We start from the raw sequence: 21,743 nt of genomic DNA on the forward strand, positions 1-21,743 counted from the left end.
CTTGGTAATCTGATATCTACATGCAGAGCTCTTAAACGCTTCGCGGTGGTATAGATGAAGAATGATTCTATTTTCCTGCACATTTTTTTCTCATATCGCTAAAAATTAGTGATTTAAAATTGGTACGTATAGATTATCGATGTAGCCGATTTCCAGAATTCACTCACACCTGACCCTTAAGTTTCAAATCGCTCTCATTGTGTACGAGAGATTATCCTCGATCGAGTCCTCGAAATCTGTTTACAACAATGTCTAAGCTTACTACCTGATGTGCGAAGGGAGACCACTCCTAAAGTCGTCTCTGCGGGGAAAATTTAAGGCCTATTGCCTTCGTAAATGTAAATGACATCATACAACGTTTATCAATTAGTGAATCAATACGTTTGTAATTAAATCACAAACTAAAATAAGTCATATTTTCGAGCATTTCTAGTGATTTCGTTATCACCGATTGATAGATATAGAATCTGGATGATTAAAACATTAACAAAAAAAAAAATCGGGTACACGTGACAACCGTAAGCATAAGTATTTCAGACGGAGCCAGCTGTAAAAACGTGACCTTGACATTTTAACCCTTATCGTCTAGAGCAGAAAACTATGAAAATTGAAATTATTAGTTTTTATTTTGATTACTCGACACAAAAAATAAAATACAAAACAACGCTGAGATACCGCCTTATAAGATTTACTGTAATCCGGTCTATACTGGTGAAATTTCCTCCCTAGCCGACAAGTCCCGGTTTGGCTACAGAGCCGGCCGTGCTATCTCCCCATTTGTGAGGGAAGTCCCTGGTCACTGCTTTCTCCCCAAACCCTTCCTTCTCACACCACAGACCTCCCAGGTGTTCCTCAGAACAGTACGACCCATCTTCAAAATCGAAACATTTGACGTCGAGGAGACCGAAAAACATTTCACCAACTTCATTCGCTACGGTGGTATTTACCCCCTAAAATACAAAGCTCTTGTTTCTGCATACGTATATCATTTCGTGTTTATTGGTATCTGAAAATTCAGGGGTTCTGGACTTCAAACTAATCGAACGTCAGTTTTAATGACGCTGTATCGAGGTGATGTATCATTACAGATTACAGCTGTCTTGATCTGGTTACCTTTAGACAGTTGTTATTGATCTGATTACCTTTAGACAGTAGTTATTGATCTGATTACCTTTAGACAGTTGTTATTGATCTGGTTACCTTTAGACAGTTGTTATTGATCTGGTTACCTTTAGACAGTTGTTATTGATCTGGTTACCTTTAGACAGTTGTTATTGATCTGGTTACCTTTAGAAAGTTGTTATTGATCTGGTTACCTTTAGACAGTTGTTATTGATCTGGTTACCTTTAGACAGTTGTTATTGATCTGGTTACCTTTAGACAGTTGTTATTGATCTGGTTACCTTTAGACAGTTGTTATTGATCTGGTAACCTTTAGACAGTTGTTATTGATCTGGTTACCTTTAGACAGTTGTTATTGATCTGGTTACCTTTAGACAGTTGTTATTGATCTGGTTACCTTTAGACAGTTGTTATTGATCTGGTTACCTTTAGACAGTTGTTATTGATCTGGTTACCTTTAGACAGTTGTTATTGATCTGGTTACCTTTAGACAGTTGTTATTGATCTGGTTACCTTTAGACAGTTGTTATTGATCTGGTTACCTTTAGACAGTTGTTATTGATCTGGTTACCTTTAGACAGTTGTTATTGATCTGGTTACCTTTAGACAGTTGTTATTGATCTGGTTACCTTTAGACAGTTGTTATTGATCTGGTTACCTTTAGACAGTTGTTATTGATCTGGTTACCTTTAGACAGTTGTTATTGATCTGGTTACCTTTAGACAGTTGTTATTGATCTGGTTACCTTTAGACAGTTGTTATTGATCTGGTTACCTTTAGACAGTTATTATTGATCTGGTTACCTTTAGACAGTTGTTATTGATCTGGTTACCTTTAGACAGTTATTATTGATCTGGTTACCTTTAGACAGTTGTTATTGATCTGGTTACCTTTAGACAGTTGTTATTGATCTGGTTACCTTTAGACAGTTGTTATTGATCTGGTTACCTTTAGACAGTTATTATTGATCTGGTTACCTTAGACAGTTTTATTGATCTGGTTACCTTTAGACAGTTGTTATTGATCTGGTTACCTTTAGACAGTTGTTATTGATCTGGTTACCTTTAGACAGTTGTTATTGATCTGGTTACCTTTAGACAGTTGTTATTGATCTGGTTACCTTTAGACAGTTGTTATTGATCTGGTTACCTTTAGACAGTTGTTATTGATCTGGTTACCTTTAGACAGTTGTTATTGATCTGGTTACCTTTAGACAGTTGTTATTGATCTGGTTACCTTTAGACAGTTGTTATTGATCTGGTTACCTTTAGACAGTTGTTATTGATCTGGTTACCTTTAGACAGTTGTTATTGATCTGGTTACCTTTAGACAGTTGTTATTGATCTGGTTACCTTTAGACAGTTATTATTGATCTGGTTACCTTTAGACAGTTGTTATTGATCTGGTTACCTTTAGACAGTTGTTATTGATCTGGTTACCTTTAGACAGTTGTTATTGATCTGGTTACCTTTAGACAGTTATTATTGATCTGGTTACCTTTAGACAGTTATTATTGATCTGGTTACCTTTAGACAGTTGTTATTGATCTGGTTACCTTTAGACAGTTGTTATTGATCTGATTACCTTTAGACAGTTGTTATTGATCTGGTTACCTTTAGACAGTTGTTATTGATCTGGTTACCTTTAGACAGTTGTTATTGATCTGGTTACCTTTAGACAGTTGTTATTGATCTGGTTACCTTTAGACAGTTGTTATTGATCTGGTTACCTTTAGACAGTTGTTATTGATCTGGTTACCTTTAGACAGTTGTTATTGATCTGATTACCTTTAGACAGTTGTTATTGATCTGATTACCTTTAGACAGTTGTTATTGATCTGGTTACCTTTAGACAGTTGTTATTGATCTGGTTACCTTTAGACAGTTGTTATTGATCTGGTTTACCTTTAGACAGTTGTTATTGATCTGATTACCTTTAGACAGTTGTTATTGATCTGGTTACCTTTAGACAGTTGTTATTGATCTGGTTACCTTAGACAGTTGTTATTGATCTGGTTACCTTGATACAGTTGTTATTGATCTGGTTACCTTTAGACAGTTGTTATTGATCTGGTTACCTTTAGACAGTTATTATTGATCTGGTTACCTTGAGACAGTTATTATCGATCTGGTTACATTTAGACAGTTGTTATTGATCTGATTACCTTTAGACAGTTGTTATTGATCTGGTTACCTTTAGACAGTTGTTATCGATCTGGTTACCTTTAGACAGTTGTTATTGATCTGGTTACCTTTAAACAGCTGTTATTGATCTGGTTACCTTTAGACAGTTGTTATTGATCTGGTTACCTTTAGACAGTTGTTATTGATCTGGTTACCTTTAGATAGTTGTTATTGATCTGGTTACCTTTAGACAGTTGTTATTGATCTGATTACCTTTAGACAGTTATTATTGATCTGGTTACCTTTAGACAGTTGTTATTGATCTGGTTACCTTTAGACAGTTGTTATTGATCTGATTACCTTTAGACAGTTGTTATTGATCTGGTTACCTTTAGACAGTTGTTATTGATCTGGTTACCTTTAGACAGTTGTTATTGATCTGGTTACCTTTAGACAGTTATTATTGATCTGATTACATTTAGACAGTTGTTATCGATCTGGTTACCTTTAGACAGTTGTTATTGATCTTGTTACCTTTAGACAGTTGTTATTGATCTGGTTACCTTTAGACAGTTGTTATTGATCTGGTTACCTTTAGACAGTTGTTATTGATCTGATTACCTTTAGACAGTTGTTATTGATCTGGTTACCTTTAGACAGTTGTTATTGATCTGATTACCTTTAGACAGTTATTATTGATCTGGTTACCTTTAGACAGTTGTTATTGATCTGGTTACCTTTAGACAGTTATTATTGATCTGATTACCTTTAGACAGTTATTGTTGATCTGGTTACCTTTAGACAGTTATTATCGATCTGATTACCTTTAGACAGTTGTTATTGATCTGGTTACCTTTAGACAGTTGTTATTGATCTGGTTACCTTTAGACAGTTGTTATCGATCTGGTTACCTTTAGACAGTTATTATTGATCTGGTTACCTTTAGAGATTTGTTATTGATCTGGTTACCTTTAGACAGTTGTTATCGATCTGGTTACCTTTAGACAGTTGTTATTGATCTGGTTACCTTTAGACAGTTGTTATTGATCTGGTTACCTTTAGACAGTTGTTATTGATCTGGTTACCTTTAGACAGTTGTTATTGATCTGGTTACCTTTAGACAGTTGTTATTGATCTGGTTACCTTTAGACAGTTGTTATTGATCTGGTTACCTTTAGACAGTTGTTATTGATCTGGTTACCTTTAGACAGTTGTTATTGATCTGGTTACCTTTAGACAGTTGTTATTGATCTGGTTACCTTTAGACAGTTGTTATTGATCTGGTTACCTTTAGACAGTTGTTATTGATCTGGTTACCTTTAGACAGTTATTATTGATCTGATTACCTTTAGACAGTTATTATTGATCTGGTTACCTTTAGACAGTTGTTATTGATCTGGTTACCTTTAGACAGTTGTTATTGATCTGATTACCTTTAGACAGTTGTTATTGATCTGGTTACCTTTAGACAGTTGTTATTGATCTGGTTACCTTTAGACAGTTGTTATTGATCTGGTTACCTTTAGACAGTTGTTATTGATCTGGTTACCTTTAGACAGTTGTTATTGATCTGGTTACCTTTAGACAGTTGTTATTGATCTGGTTACCTTTAGACAGTTGTTATTGATCTGATTACCTTTAGACAGTTGTTATTGATCTGGTTACCTTTAGACAGTTGTTATTGATCTGGTTACCTTTAGACAGTTTTATTGATCTGGTTACCTTTAGACAGTTGTTATTGATCTGGTTACCTTTAGACAGTTGTTATTGATCTGATTACCTTTAGACAGTTGTTATTGATCTGGTTACCTTTAGACAGTTGTTATTGATCTGGTTACCTTTAGACAGTTGTTATTGATCTGGTTACCTTTAGACAGTTGTTATTGATCTGGTTACCTTTAGACAGTTGTTATTGATCTGGTTACCTTTAGACAGTTGTTATTGATCTGGTTACCTTTAGACAGTTGTTATTGATCTGGTTACCTTTAGACAGTTGTTATTGATCTGATTACCTTTAGACAGTTGTTATTGATCTGGTTACCTTTAGACAGTTGTTATTGATCTGGTTACCTTTAGACAGTTGTTATTGATCTGATTACCTTTAGACAGTTGTTATTGATCTGGTTACCTTTAGACAGTTGTTATTGATCTGGTTACCTTTAGACAGTTGTTATTGATCTGGTTACCTTTAGACAGTTGTTATTGATCTGGTTACCTTTAGACAGTTGTTATTGATCTGGTTACCTTTAGACAGTTGTTATTGATCTGGTTACCTTTAGACAGTTGTTATTGATCTGGTTACCTTTAGACAGTTGTTATTGATCTGGATTACCTTTAGACAGTTGTTATTGATCTGGTTACCTTTAGACAGTTGTTATTGATCTGGTTACCTTTAGACAGTTGTTATTGATCTGGTTACCTTTAGACAGTTATTATTGATCTGGTTACCTTTAGACAGTTGTTATTGATCTGGTTACCTTTAGACAGTTGTTATTGATCTGGTTACCTTTAAACAGCTGTTATTGATCTGGTTACCTTTAGACAGTTGTTATTGATCTGGTTACCTTTAGACAGTTGTTATTGATCTGGTTACCTTTAGATAGTTGTTATTGATCTGGTTACCTTTAGACAGTTGTTATCGATCTGGTTACCTTTAGACAGTTATTATTGATCTGGTTACCTTTAGACAGTTGTTATTGATCTGGTTACCTTTAGACAGTTGTAATCAATCTGGTTACCTTTAGACAGTTGTTATTGATCTGGTTACCTTTAGACAGTTATTATCGATCTGATTACCTTTAGACAGTTATTATTGATCTGGTTACCTTTAGACAGTTGTTATTGATCTGGTTACCTTTTGACAGTTGTTATTGATCTTGTTACCTTTAGACAGTTGTTATTGATCTGGTTACCTTTTGACAGTTGTTATTGATCTTGTTACCTTTAGACAGTTATTATTGATCTGGTTACCTTTAGATAGTTGTTATTGATCTGGTTACCTTGATACAGTTGTTATTGATCTGGTTACCTTTAGACAGTTGTTATTGATCTGGTTACCTTTAGACAGTTGTTATTGATCTGATTACCTTTAGACAGTTGTTATTGATCTGATTACCTTTAGACAGTTGTTATTGATCTGGTTACCTTTAGACAGTTGTTATTGATCTGGTTACCTTTAGACAGTTATTATCGATCTGATTACCTTTAGACAGTTGTTATTGATCTGATTACCTTTAGACAGTTGTTATTGATCTGATTACCTTGAGACAGTTGTTATTGATCTGATTACCTTTAGACAGTTGTTATTGATCTGGTTACCTTTAGACAGTTGTTATTGATCTGGTTACCTTTAGACAGTTATTATCGATCTGATTACCTTTAGACAGTTGTTATTGATCTGATTACCTTTAGACAGTTGTTATTGATCTGTTTACCTTTAGACAGTTGTTATTGATCTGGTTACCTTTAGACAGTTGTTATCGATTTGGTTACCTTTAGACAGTTATTATCGATCTGATTACCTTTAGACAGTTGTTATTGATCTGATTACTTTTAGACAGTTGTTATTGATCTTGTTACCTTTAGACAGTTGTTATCGATCTGGTTACCTTTAGACAGTTGTTATTGATCTGATTACCTTTAGACAGTTGTTATTGATCTTGTTACCTTTAGACAGTTGTTATTGATCTGGTTACCTTTAGACAGTTGTTATTGATCTGATTTCCTTTAGACAGTTGTTATTGATCTGGTTACCTTTAGACAGTTATTATTGATCTGATTACCTTTAGACAGTTATTGTTGATCTGGTTACCTTTAGACAGTTGTTATTGATCTGGTTACCTTTAGACAGTTGTTATTGATCTGGTTACCTTTAGATAGTTGTTATTGATCTGGTTACCTTTAGACAGTTGTTATTGATCTGATTACCTTTAGACAGTTGTTATTGATCTGGTTACCTTTAGACAGTTATTATTGATCTGATTACCTTTAGACAGTTATTGTTGATCTGGTTACCTTTAGACAGTTGTTATTGATCTGGTTACCTTTAGACAGTTATTATTGATCTGATTACCTTTAGACAGTTATTGTTGATCTGGTTACCTTTAGAAAGTTGTTATTGATCTGGTTACCTTTAGACAGTTGTTATTGATCTGGTTACCTTTAGATAGTTGTTATTGATCTGGTTACCTTTAGACAGTTGTTATTGATCTGGTTACCTTTAGACAGTTGTTATTGATCTGATAACCTTTAGACAGTTGTTATTGATCTGGTTATCTTTAGATAGTTGTTATTGATCTGGTTACCTTTAGACAGTTGTTATCGGTCTGGTTACCTTTAGACAGTTATTTTTGATCTGGTTACCTTTAGACAGTTGTTATTGATCTGGTTACCTTTAGACAGTTGTTATTGATCTGGTTACCTTTAGACAGTTGTTATTGATCTGGTTACCTTTAGACAGTTATTATTGATCTGGTTACCTTTAGACAGTTGTTATTGATCTGGTTACCTTTAGACAGTTGTTATTGATCTGGTTACCTTTAGACAGTTGTTATTGATCTGATTACCTTTAGACAGTTGTTTTTGATCTGGTTACCTTTAGACAGTTGTTATTGATCTGGTTACCTTTAGACAGTTGTTATTGATCTGGTAACCTTTAGACAGTTGTTATCGATCTGATTACCTTTAGACAGTTGTTATCGATCTGATTACCTTTAGACAGTTATTTTTGATCTGGTTACCTTTAGACAGTTGTTATCGATCTGATTACCTTTAGACAGTTGTTATTGATCTGGTTACCTTTAGACAGTTGTTATTGATCTGATTACCTTTAGACAGTTGTTATTGATCTGGTTACCTTTAGACAGTTGTTATCGATCTAGTTACCTTTAGACAGTTATTATTGATCTGGTTACCTTTAGACAGTTGTTATTGATCTGATTACCTTTAGACAGTTGTTATTGATTTGGTTACCTTTAGACAGTTGTTATCGATCTGGTTACCTTTAGACAGTTATTATTGATCTGGTTACCTTTAAACAGCTGTTATTGATCTGGTTACCTTTAGACAGTTGTTATTGATCTGGTTACCTTTAGACAGTTGTTATTGATCTGATTACCTTCAGACAGTTGTTATCGATCTGGTTACCTTTAGACAGTTGTTATTGATCTGGTTACCTTTAGACAGTTGTTATCGATCTGGTTACCTTTAGACAGTTGTTATTGATCTGGTTACCTTTAGACAGTTGTTATTGATCTGGTTACCTTTAGACAGTTGTTATTGATCTGATTACCTTGAGACAGTTGTTATTGATCTGGTTACCTTTAGACAGTTATTATCGATCTGATTACCTTTAGACAGTTGTTATTGATCTGGTTACCTTTAGACAGTTGTTATTGATCTGGTTACCTTTAGACAGTTGTTATCGATCTGGTTACCTTTAGACAGTTATTATTGATCTGGTTACCTTTAGACAGTTGTTATTGATCTGATTACCTTTAGACAGTTGTTATTGATCTGGTTACCTTTAGACAGTTGTTATCGATTTGGTTACCTTTAGACAGTTATTATTGATCTGGTTACCTTTAAACAGCTGTTATTGATCTGGTTACCTTAAGACAGTTGTTATTGATCTGGTTACCTTTAGACAGTTGTTATTGATCTGATTACCTTCAGACAGTTGTTATCGATCTGGTTACCTTTAGACAGTTGTTATTGATCTGATTACTTTTAGACAGTTGTTATTGATCTGGTTACCTTTAGATAGTTGTTATTGATCTGGTTACCTTTAGACAGTTGTTATTGATCTGGTTACCTTTAGACAGTTGTTATTGATCTGGTTACCTTTAGATAGTTGTTATTGATCTTGTTACCTTTAGACAGTTGTTATTGATCTGGTTACCTTTAGACAGTTGTTATTGATCTGGTTACCTTTAGACAGTTGTTATTGATCTGGTTACCTTTAGACAGTTGTTATTGATCTGGTTACCTTTAGATAGTTGTTATTGATCTGGTTACCTTTAGACAGTTGTTATTGATCTGGTTACCTTTAGACAGTTGTTATTGATCTGGTTACCTTTAGACAGTTGTTATTGATCTGGTTACCTTTAGACAGTTGTTATTGATCTGGTTACCTTTAGACAGTTGTTATTGATCTGGTTACCTTTAGACAGTTGTTATTGATCTGATAACCTTTAGACAGTTGTTATTGATCTGATTACCTTTAGACAGTTGTTATTGATCTGGTTACCTTTAGACAGTTATTATTGATCTGGTTGCCTTTAGACAGTTGTTATTGATCTGGTTACCTTTAGACAGTTATTATTGATCTGATTACCTTTAGACAGTTGTTATTGATCTGGTTACCTTTAGACAATTATTATTGATCTGGTTACCTTTAGACAGTTGTTATTGATCTGATTACCTTTAGACAGTTGTTATTGATCTGGTTACCTTTAGACAATTATTATTGATCTGGTTACCTTTAGACAGTTGTTATTGATCTGGTTACCTTTAGACAGTTGTTATCGATTTGGTTACCTTTAGACAGTTATTATTGATCTGGTTACCTTTAAACAGCTGTTATTGATCTGGTTACCTTAAGACAGTTGTTATTGATCTGGTTACCTTTAGACAGTTGTTATTGATCTGATTACCTTCAGACAGTTGTTATCGATCTGGTTACCTTTAGACAGTTGTTATTGATCTGGTTACCTTTAGACAGTTGTTATCGATCTGGTTACCTTTAGACAGTTGTTATTGATCTGGTTACCTTTAGACAGTTGTTATTGATCTGATTACTTTTAGACAGTTATTATTGATCTGATTACCTTTAGACAGTTGTTATTGATCTGGTTACCTTTAGACAGTTGTTATTGATCTGGTTACCTTTAGAAAGTTGTTATTGATCTGGTTACCTTTAGACAGTTGTTATTGATCTGGTTACCTTTAGATAGTTGTTATTGATCTGGTAACCTTTAGACAGTTGTTATTGATCTGGTTACCTTTAGACAGTTGTTATTGATCTGGTTACCTTTAGACAGTTGTTATTGATCTGGTTACCTTTAGACAGTTGTTATTGATCTGGTTACCTTTAGACAGTTGTTATTGATCTGGTTACCTTTAGACAGTTGTTATTGATCTGGTTACCTTTAGACAGTTGTTATTGATCTGGTTACCTTTAGACAGTTGTTATTGATCTGGTTACCTTTAGACAGTTGTTATTGATCTGATAACCTTTAGACAGTTGTTATTGATCTGATTACCTTTAGACAGTTGTTATTGATCTGGTTGCCTTTAGACAGTTGTTATTGATCTGGTTACCTTTAGACAGTTATTATTGATCTGGTTACCTTTAGACAGTTGTTATTGATCTGGTTACCTTTAGACAGTTATTATTGATCTGATTACCTTTAGACAGTTGTTATTGATCTGGTTACCTTTAGACAATTATTATTGATCTGGTTACCTTTAGACAGTTGTTATTGATCTGATTACCTTTAGACAGTTGTTATTGATCTGGTTACCTTTAGACAGTTATTATTGATCTGGTTACCTTTAGACAGTTGTTATTGATCTGGTTACCTTTAGACAGTTGTTATCGATCTGGTTACCTTTAGACAGTTGTTATTGATCTGGTTACCTTTAGACAGTTGTTATTGATCTGGTTACCTTAGACAGTTGTTATTGATCTGGTTACCTTTAGACAGTTGTTATTGATCTGATTACTTTAGACAGTTGTTATCGATCTGGTTACCTTTAGACAGTTGTTATTGATCTGGTTACCTTTAGACAGTTGTTATCGATCTGGTTACCTTTAGACAGTTGTTATTGATCTGGTTACCTTTAGACAGTTGTTATTGATCTGATTACCTTTAGACAGTTGTTATTGATCTGGTTACCTTTAGACAGTTGTTATTGATCTGGTTACCTTTAGACAGTTGTTATTGATCTGGTTACCTTTAGACAGTTGTTATTGATCTGGTTACCTTTAGACAGTTGTTATTGATCTGGTTACCTTTAGATAGTTGTTATTGATCTGGTAACCTTTAGACAGTTGTTATTGATCTGGTTACCTTTAGACAGTTGTTATTGATCTGGTTACCTTTAGACAGTTGTTATTGATCTGGTTACCTTTAGACAGTTGTTATTGATCTGGTTACCTTTAGACAGTTGTTATTGATCTGGTTACCTTTAGACAGTTGTTATTGATCTGATAACCTTTAGACAGTTGTTATTGATCTGATTACCTTTAGACAGTTGTTATTGATCTGGTTACCTTTAGACAGTTATTATTGATCTGGTTGCCTTTAGACAGTTGTTATTGATCTGGTTACCTTTAGACAGTTATTATTGATCTGATTACCTTTAGACAGTTGTTATTGATCTGGTTACCTTTAGACAATTATTATTGATCTGGTTACCTTTAGACAGTTGTTATTGATCTGATTACCTTTAGACAGTTGTTATTGATCTGGTTACCTTTAGACAATTATTATTGATCTGGTTACCTTTAGACAGTTGTTATTGATCTGATTACCTTTAGACAGTTGTTATTGATCTGATTACCTTTAGACAGTTGTTATTGATCTGGTTACCTTTAGACAAGTTGTTATTGATCTGATTACCTTTAGACAGTTGTTATTGATCTGGTTACCTTTAGACAGTTGTTATTGATCTGGTTACCTTTAGACAGTTGTTATTGATCTGGTTACCTTTAGACAGTTGTTATTGATCTGGTTACCTTTAGACAGTTGTTATTGATCTGGTTACCTTTAGACAGTTATTATCGATCTGATTACCTTTAGATAGTTGTTATTGATCTGGTTACCTTTAGACAGTTATTATCGATCTGATTACCTTTAGACAGTTGTAATTGATCTGGTTACCTTTAGACAGTTGTTATTGATCTGATTACCTTTAGACAGTTGTTATTGATCTGGTTACCTTTAGACAGTTGTTATTGATCTGGTTACCTTTAGACAGTTATTATCGATCTGATTACCTTTAGATAGTTGTTATTGATCTGATTACCTTTAGACAGTTGTTATTGATCTGGTTACCTTGAGACAGTTGTTATTGATCTGATTACCTTTAGACAGTTGTTATTGATCTGGTTACCTTTAGACAATTATTATTGATCTGATTACCTTTAGACAGTTGTTATTGATCTGGTTACCTTTAGACAGTTGTTATTGATCTGGTTACCTTTAGACAGTTGTTATTGATCTGGTTACCTTTAGACAGTTGTTATTGATCTGGTTACCTTTAGACAGTTGTTATTGATCTGGTTACCTTTAGACAGTTATTATCGATCTGATTACCTTTAGATAGTTGTTATTGATCTGGTTACCTTTAGACAGTTATTATCGATCTGATTACCTTTAGACAGTTGTAATTGATCTGGTTACCTTTAGACAGTTGTTATTGATCTGATTACCTTTAGACAGTTGTTATTGATCTGGTTACCTTTAGACAGTTGTTATTGATCTGGTTACCTTTAGACAGTTGTTATTGATCTGATTACCTTTAGACAGTTGTTATTGATCTGGTTACCTTTAGACAGTTATTATCGATCTGATTACCTTTAGATAGTTGTTATTGATCTGATTACCTTTAGACAGTTGTTATTGATCTGGTTACCTTGAGACAGTTGTTATTGATCTGGTTACCTTTAGACAGTTGTTATTGATCTGGTTACCTTTAGACAGTTATTATTGATCTGGTTACCTTTAGACAGTTGTTATTGATCTGGTTACCTTTAGACAGTTGTTATTGATCTGGTTACCTTTAGACAGTTGTTATTGATCTGATTACCTTTAGACAGTTATTATTGATCTGGTTACCTTTAGACAGTTGTTATTGATCTTGTTACCTTTAGACAGTTGTTATTGATCTGGTTACCTTTAGACAGTTATTATTGATCTGGTTACCTTTAGACAGTTGTTATTGATCTGGTTACCTTTAGACAGTTGTTATTGATCTGGTTACCTTTAGACAGTTGTTATTGATCTGGTTACCTTTAGATAGTTGTTATTGATCTGGTTACCTTTAGACAGTTGTTATTGATCTGATTACCTTTAGACAGTTGTTATTGATCTGATTACCTTTAGACAGTTGTTATTGATCTGATTACCTTTAGACAGTTGTTATTGATCTGGTTACCTTTAGACAGTTGTTATTGATCTGGTTACCTTTAGACAGTTGTTATTGATCTGATTACCTTTCAGACAGTTGTTATTGATCTGGTTACCTTTAGACAGTTGTTATTGATCTGATTACCTTCAGACAGTTGTAGAGACCATTGTCACAGTCACAGTAACTCAGAGTCCATGGGTACGGGTTCCGGAAGTGATATTTGGTCTCGAAGTGGTCTATGAAGTATGGACAGTGGTCATGAGTCCGACAACAGCTGTCAGTGGCACGGTGTTCACCTGGACATTCACAATACTCACAGCTGGTGAAAATAATCTTATTTTAGATTATCTATTTTCGTTATGTGCAATTTAAAACTTCAAACCAGATATCCAGATACTGATGATTCTAATAACACCAGACCAGACACCCAGATACTGATGATTCTAATAACACCAGACCAGACATCCAGATACTGATGATTCTAATAACACCAGACCAGACATCCAGATACTGATGATTCTAATAACAGCCAGACCAGACATCCAGATACTGATGATTCTAATAACACCAGACCAGATATCCAGATACTGATGATTCTAATAACACCAGACCAGACATCCAGATACTGATGATTCTAATAACACCAGACCAGATATCCAGATACTGATGATTCTAATAACATCAGACCAGATATCCAGATACTGATGATTCTAATAACACCAGACCAGACATCCAGATACTGATGATTCTAATAACTCATTACTAGAGGAGAGCATCACGTGACTAAATCGTCATTACTAGAGGAGAGCATCACGTGACTAAATCGTCATTACTAGAGGAGATCATCACGTGACTAAATCGTCATTACTAGAGGAGAGCATCACGTGACAAAATCGTCATTACTAGAGGAGAGCATCACGTGACTAAATCGTCATTACTAGAGGAGAGCATCACGTGACAAAATCGTCATTACTAGAGGAGAGCATCACGTGACTAAATCGTCATTATTAGAGGAGAGCATCACGTGACTAAATCGTCATTACTAGAGGAGAGCATCACGTGACTAAATCGTCATTACTAGAGGAGAGCATCACGTGACTAAGTCGTCATTACTAGAGGAGAGTATCACGTAGCTAAATCGTCATTACTAGAGGAGAGCATCACGTGACTAAATCGCCATTACTAGAGGAGAACATCACGTGACTAAATCGTCATTACTAAAGGATAACATCACGTGACTAAATCGTCATTACTAAAGGAGAACATCACGTACCTAAATCGTCATAATTCGAAGCCTTGTTGTCCAGTCCACACCATTTTGTTCCCGGGAAGATAGCAATTGACCCCCTAGAGCCCGCAGGGTCACCAGTCTCTTCCGGGGCAAAAGGCAAGGCAGTGGTGACCTTGACCTGACTTCCGTTTTCCTTGTCAGTTTCACGCTTTACATTTCCCATACGTCTACAAGACTCGAACAATTTTCTAACTGTGTCTTCTCCTGTGTTTAATGGGAAAAACGTACATTGTACATCCAAGGTCTAAATATATTCAATTTACCATTTCCTGACAATTTTTACGGTTCGGTCCACAGTTTCTTTCCGTTTAGCCTTACTTATGGTGTTCCGTTAGGGTCAACTTTCCAATATCGCTCCTTCGCTCCTTCGACGTAAACGCGAAGGAACGAAGGAGCGAAAACACGATGGCGAAGGAGCGATGGAACTTTGCTCATTCGCCGTCGTGTTCTCGCTCCTTCGCGTTTAGGTAGAAGGAGCGAAGGAGCGATATTGGAAATTTGGCCCTAACGGAACACCATACTTACGACTTTTCTCTTTGGAATCCTGTCCATTTAAGGTATGAAGTCAATCTTTGACAAAAACATTAGAGAAAATGCAAGGGATAGTGGTTAGGACAAATTGTTGATATTCAAGAAAAAAAACTGACTTGAAAAGCAAATAAATTGTACTTATTGAAATATGTGTTACCAATTTCCCTCCATTTGACATGGTCGGCTTCCAGAATAGACGCGGGGTCAGAATTGACGTCACAAAGTCTGAGGATTCCTTCCGGGGACACCAAAGCGTCAAGTGACCAGTGTCCATCCGTCACTGTATATCTGATGTGGCCGGAGGACTGGTCAAGGCGTATAAAGGCGATCCATCCTGGGGAGGAATATTTTATTGTCATTGATGAAATATTTATTGATTGCGTTTCACTATCTATAAGATAACGTGTTACTCGACACCATAACAAGGTGTACAGACAATTCCTATCCCTAAGTTCTATACGACACTCTAACCTCTAAATCATCGCATATTAATCGAGTGTCACACACGTTCATCCTATAGGTGTTGGCCCGCAGTTGTTCTGAAACAAGTTGATTATTAACTTGTTCGAATAAGGACCATTTCGAAGATCAGTGTATCTTTTCTCTACAATCATGTTGGAATATAGCATACATTCTACGATTGATAATATTCATACCAATGTCAGCAATGTCCTCACTACCTGTATGTCTTACTCCATACTGTATGTCTCCTGTCCTCACTACCTGTATGTCTTACTCCATACTGTATGACGTATGTCCTCACTACCTGTATGTCTTACTCCATACTGTATGACGTATGTCCTCACTACCTGTATGTCTTACTCCGTACTGTATGTCTCATGTCCTCACTACCTGTATGTCTTACTCCATACTGTATGACGTATGTCCTCACTACCTGTATGTCTTACTCCATACTGTATGTCTCCTGTCCTCACTACCTGTATGTCTTACTCCATACTGTATGACGTATGTCCTCACTACCTGTATGTCTTACTCCATACTGTATGACGTATGTCCTCACTACCTGTATGTCTTACTCCGTACTGTATGTCTCCTGTCCTCACTACCTGTATGTCTTACTCCATACTGTATGACGTATGTCCTCACTACCTGTATGTCTTACTCCGTACTGTATGTCTCCTGTCCTCACTACCTGTATGTCTTACTCCATACTGTATGTCTCCTGTCCTCACTACCTGTATGTCTTACTCCATACTGTATGACGTATGTCCTCACTACCTGTATGTCTTACTCCATACTGTATGACGTATGTCCTCACTATCTGTATGTCTTACTCCATACTGTATGTCTCCTGTCCTCACTACCTGTATGTCTTACTCCATACTGTATGACGTATGTCCTCACTACCTGTATGTCTTACTCCATACTGTATGACGTATGTCCTCACTATCTGTATGTCTTACTCCATACTGTATGTCTCATGTCCTCACTACCTGTATGTCTTACTCCATACTGTGTGTCTCCTGTCCTCACTACCTGTATGTCTTACTCCATACTGTATGTCTCATGTCCTCACTACCTGTATGTCTTACTCCGTACTGTATGTCTCCTGTCCTCACTACCTGTATGTCTTACTCCATACTGTATGACTCCTGTCCTCACTACCTGAATGACTCATGTCCTCACTACCTGTATGTCTCCTGTCCTCACTACCTGTATGTCTTACTCCGTACTGTATGTCTCCTGTCCTCACTACCTGTATGTCTTACTCCGTACTGTATGTCTCATGTCCTCACTACCTGTATGTCTTACTCCATACTGTATGTCTCCTGTCCTCACTACCTGTATGTCTTACTCCATACTGTATGACGTATGTCCTCACTACCTGTATGTCTTACTCCATACCTGTATGTCTCCTGTCCTCACTACCCGTATGTCTTACTCCGTACTGTATGTCTCCTGTCCTCACTACCTGTATGTCTTACTCCATACTGTATGTCTCCTGTCCTCACTACCTGTATGTCTTACTCCATACTGTATGTCTCCTGTCCTCACTACCTGTATGTCTTACTCCGTACTGTATGTCTCCTGACCTCACTACCTGTATGTCTTACTCCATACTGTATGACTCCTGTCCTCACTACCTGTATGTCTTACTCCGTACTGTATGTCTCCTGTCCTCACTACCTGTATGTCTTACTCCATACTGTATGTCTCCTGTCCTCACTACCCGTATGTCTTACTCCGTACTGTATGTCTCCTGTCCTCACTACCTGTATGTCTTACTCCGTACTGTATGTCTCCTGTCCTCACTACCTGTATGTCTTACTCCGTACTGTATGACGTATGTCCTCACTACCTGTATGTCTTACTCCATACTGTATGTCTCATGTCCTCACTACCTGTATGTCTTACTCCATACTGTATGTCTCCTGTCCTCACTACCCGTATGTCTTACTCCGTACTGTATGTCTCCTGTCCTCACTACCTGTATGTCTTACTCCGTACTGTATGTCTCCTGTCCTCACTACCTGTATGTCTTACTCCGTACTGTATGACGTATGTCCTCACTACCTGTATGTCTTACTCCATACTGTATGTCTCCTGTCCTCACTACCTGTATGTCTTACTCCATACTGTATGTCTCATGTCCTCACTACCTGTATGTCTTACTCCATACTGTATGTCTCCTGTCCTCACTACCTGTATGTCTTACTCCATACTGTATGACGTATGTCCTCACTAACTGTATGTCTTACTCCGTACTGTATGTCTCATGTCCTCACTACCTGTATGTCTTACTCCGTACTGTATGTCTCCTGTCCTCACTACCTGTATGTCTTACTCCATACTGTATGACGTATGTCCTCACTACCTGTATGTCTTACTCCATACTGTATGTCTCCTGTCCTCACTACCTGTATGTCTTACTCCATACTGTATGACGTATGTCCTCACTACCTGTATGTCTTACTCCGTACTGTATGTCTCATGTCCTCACTACCTGTATGTCTTACTCAATGTTATATGACTAATCTCTTATATACTATTACATTTAGAAAACTCACTTCTTTCTTCATAAGAACCATTCAAAATATAGTTATCAGGTTTTTTGTTTTTTTGTTTTTTTTTGTTGTTTTTTGTTGTTGTTGTTGTTTTTCTCTATTTCATTTAAGCCAATATTTCAAGATCCTCAAATGATCATAGGAAATCTGCATAGTTTTTTATATGTGATATAGTTTACACAGCATTTTTTAACTGATAATAATCTGTTAATTAAACAATGTATTTTCTCCACTGGAGTTCGGACCAAGGTATTGTTTATCGCAGGCGTCGCGGATGAGACAGGTAAATTTGACGTAATTTATTGACCCCATAGTGTGTCGGGTTACACAGGTAAATTTGACGTCATTTATTGACCCCATATAGTGTGTCGGGTTACACAGGTAAATTTGACGTCATTTATTGACCCCATATAGTGTGTCGGGTTACACAGGTAAATTTGACGTCATTTATTGACCCCATAGTGTGTCGGGATACACAGGTAAATTTGACGTAGTTTATTAACCCCGTAATGTGTCGGGTTACAAATGTACATATTTACATTTACACTGCAGCCCCACTATATAACTTTACCAAGCTCACTTGGAAGTTATGAGTCCATAACTTCCAATTCTTTATCATGACGTCATTAATATGGTGACGTCATAATTGTCACGTCGGCGATAACGAAAAATGGCTGTTGAAAAGGCTGTTCCGTCTTTGACGATAATAATTTGTTCATTCATAGTCGGAGCAAAATTCCTGGATATAGTCTTTAAAAATCGTTGTCAAATGTAAATATAAGCATTGAACTGCTTTCAGTTGGAAGTTATGGGCTGATGAATGCCAACTGGACAAAGGCAAATTCAACATGAAGCGCTAGCGCGCTTCATTAAATTTGCCTTTGTCCAGTTGGCATTCATCAGCACATATCTTCCAACTGAAAGCAGTTCAATGCTTAAATATGACGTAATTTGTTGACCCCGTAATATGTCGGGTTACACAGGTAAATTTGACGTAATTTATTGACCCCATAGTGTGGGGTTACACAGGTACATTTGACGTAATTTATTGACCCCGTAATGTGTCGGGTTACACAGGTACATTTGACGTAATTTATTGACCCCGTAATGTGTCGGGTTACACAGATACATTTGACTGAAATTTCCCCCTATTCATTTGTAGAGTACTCACCATTACGTACGGCGTGGCTGGACACACAGGCCAGGGATACCACGACCAAAAACTCTCGGACAGACATCTTGGCAGTGGGAGTTGGTGACAGGGTCAAGGACGGTTATAGATAAAAATACAGGTTATATATAGGCCTGTTTAGATAAGATAGCCAATTCCTTGGTCAATCAGAAATATGCCGATTTCTTTGTTTTATTTCAACCTAACATGTACAATTGTTTAAATAGATATTAAATGACAGCAAGCCCATGACGAGTAGAAATTCTACAATACTGTCCTGTCATTTATATTGTTGTATGTCTGCGTCCTATATTTGTATGGAGGTATCAGCTACTGAAAGGTCACGTGAGGTGATCGAGAATCTAACACCTATCACAACATCCCGGTTTGTGCCGTCAAGCTCCAATTTCCGAGTCTTGTCGGAAATGGCCGAGATGGTACTCGACATTGGCCGAGATGGTAATCGACATTGGCCGAGATGGTACTCGACATTGGCCAAGATGTTAAAAGTGGTCTCAGACTAACGGTATGAGGTTTTAACATCGGCTACGTGTTACGATTGCTATGTTGCTGAATGCATCGTAGAGGAGGAAAAAAAAACCTCATCGCAACATGTTTAATTAGATATGTACGGCGGAACAGAGGCGACATGAATTTTCTTTTCTTTTTTTTTTATGTACGGCTAAAAAATTTTTTTTATGTATTTTTTATATCGACTATATCGGCTGATTTTTTTTCCCTTTACGTGCTCACGTAAAAGTTATTTACGTGAGCACATAAACGTTTTTACGTTAGCACGTAAAAACGTATTTAGCCGTACATAAAAAAAATTATCTTTTTCATGTCACCTCTGTTCCGCCGTAAATATGTCACTTTACCCCAAAAATCAATTTTTCTAAAAGGTGAAAGGAAAATAATTTGTTTTATTATAGAATTCATTCCAACTAGGCTTTAAACTAATTTATAAATGAATTTGAGAAGCAATAGCGATTTTATATTAATTTCCAGAACTCCATTTTTTTTACTCAAAATGCAGCAACAATATTGTAAAGTTCATGTACTCTGAGGGGCCGCGGTGGCCGAGTGGTTAAGATGTCCCGACACTTTAACACTAGCCCTCCACCTCTGGGTTGCGAGTTCGAAACCTACGTGGGGCAGTTGCCAGGTACTGACCGTAGGCCGGTGGTTTTTCTCCGGGTACTCCGGCTTTCCTCCACCTCCAAAACCTGGCACGTCCTTAAATGACCCTGGCTGTTAATAGGACGTTAAACAAAAACAAACAAACAAATCATGTACTCTGTAAAGTGTGTTGATATGTCTATACTACATTGTAACTATGTTCCAGGTTTGGTGAAAAATATTGATACTTATTGAATAAATAAAAACACAAAACTGTAAGGTACAGCTAACAGGATCGTAACTTTTAGGTGATATTCCGTAAATGAAGGCTTTATTGAGATGCCCGCTATATTTAGAAAATCATTCAGGGCCTTCTTCGTACATGTATTCTTATTAGGGTTATAAAAAGAGTTGTATATAGTATACAGGTGTTGTTACTAGTATACAGGTGTCATTACTAGTATACAGGTGTTGTTACTAGTATACAGGTGTTGTTACTAGTATACAGGTGTCATTACTAGTATACAGGTGTTGTTACTAGTATACAGGTGTTGTTACTAGTATACAGGTGTCATTACTAGTATACAGGTGTTGTTACTAGTATACAGGTGTCATTACTAGTATACAGGTGTTGTTACTAGTATACAGGTGTCATTACTAGTATACAGGTGTTGTTACTAGTATACAGGTGTTGTTACTAGTATACAGGTGTTGTTACTAGTATACAGGTGTCATTACTAGTATACAGGTGTTGTTACTAGTATACAGGTGTTGTTACTAGTATACAGGTGTTGTTACTAGTATACAGGTATTGTAACTAGTATACAGGTGTCATTACTAGTATACAGGTGTTGTTACTAGTATACAGGTGTTGTTACTAGTATACAGGTGTCATTACTAGTATACAGGTGTTGTTACTAGTATACAGGTGTCATTACTAGTATACAGGTGTTGTTACTAGTATACAGGTGTTGTTACTAGTATACAGGTGTCATTACTAGTATACAGGTGTTGTTACTAGTATACAGGTGTTGTTACTAGTATACAGGTGTCATTACTAGTATACAGGTGTTGTTACTAGTATACAGGTGTTACTAGTATACAGGTGTTGTTACTAGTATACAGGTGTTGTTACTAGTATACAGGTGTTACTAGTATACAGGTGTTGTTACTAGTATACAGGTGTTGTTACTAGTATACAGGTGTCATTACTAGTATACAGGTGT

General features: G+C 36.2%; 1 protein-coding gene across 1 annotated transcript; it reads right to left on the reverse strand.

Moving 5' to 3' along the window:
- Nucleotides 1-607: 607 nt before the first annotated feature.
- On the reverse strand, nucleotides 608-19,540 carry LOC117333057. The gene is made up of 5 exons (XM_033892180.1): nucleotides 19,399-19,540; nucleotides 15,359-15,535; nucleotides 14,653-14,874; nucleotides 13,524-13,675; nucleotides 608-950 (listed from the first exon to the last, which is right to left on the reverse strand). The coding sequence occupies exons 1-5, from the start codon at nucleotides 19,463-19,465 to the stop codon at nucleotides 726-728; spliced, it is 843 nt and encodes a 280-aa protein (XP_033748071.1). The 5' UTR covers nucleotides 19,466-19,540; the 3' UTR covers nucleotides 608-725.
- Nucleotides 19,541-21,743: the final 2,203 nt, after the last annotated feature.

The sequence above is a fragment of the Pecten maximus genome, chromosome 8 (genome assembly GCF_902652985.1).
Source record: "Pecten maximus chromosome 8, xPecMax1.1, whole genome shotgun sequence".
Taxonomy (NCBI): Eukaryota; Metazoa; Mollusca; class Bivalvia; order Pectinida; family Pectinidae; genus Pecten; species Pecten maximus.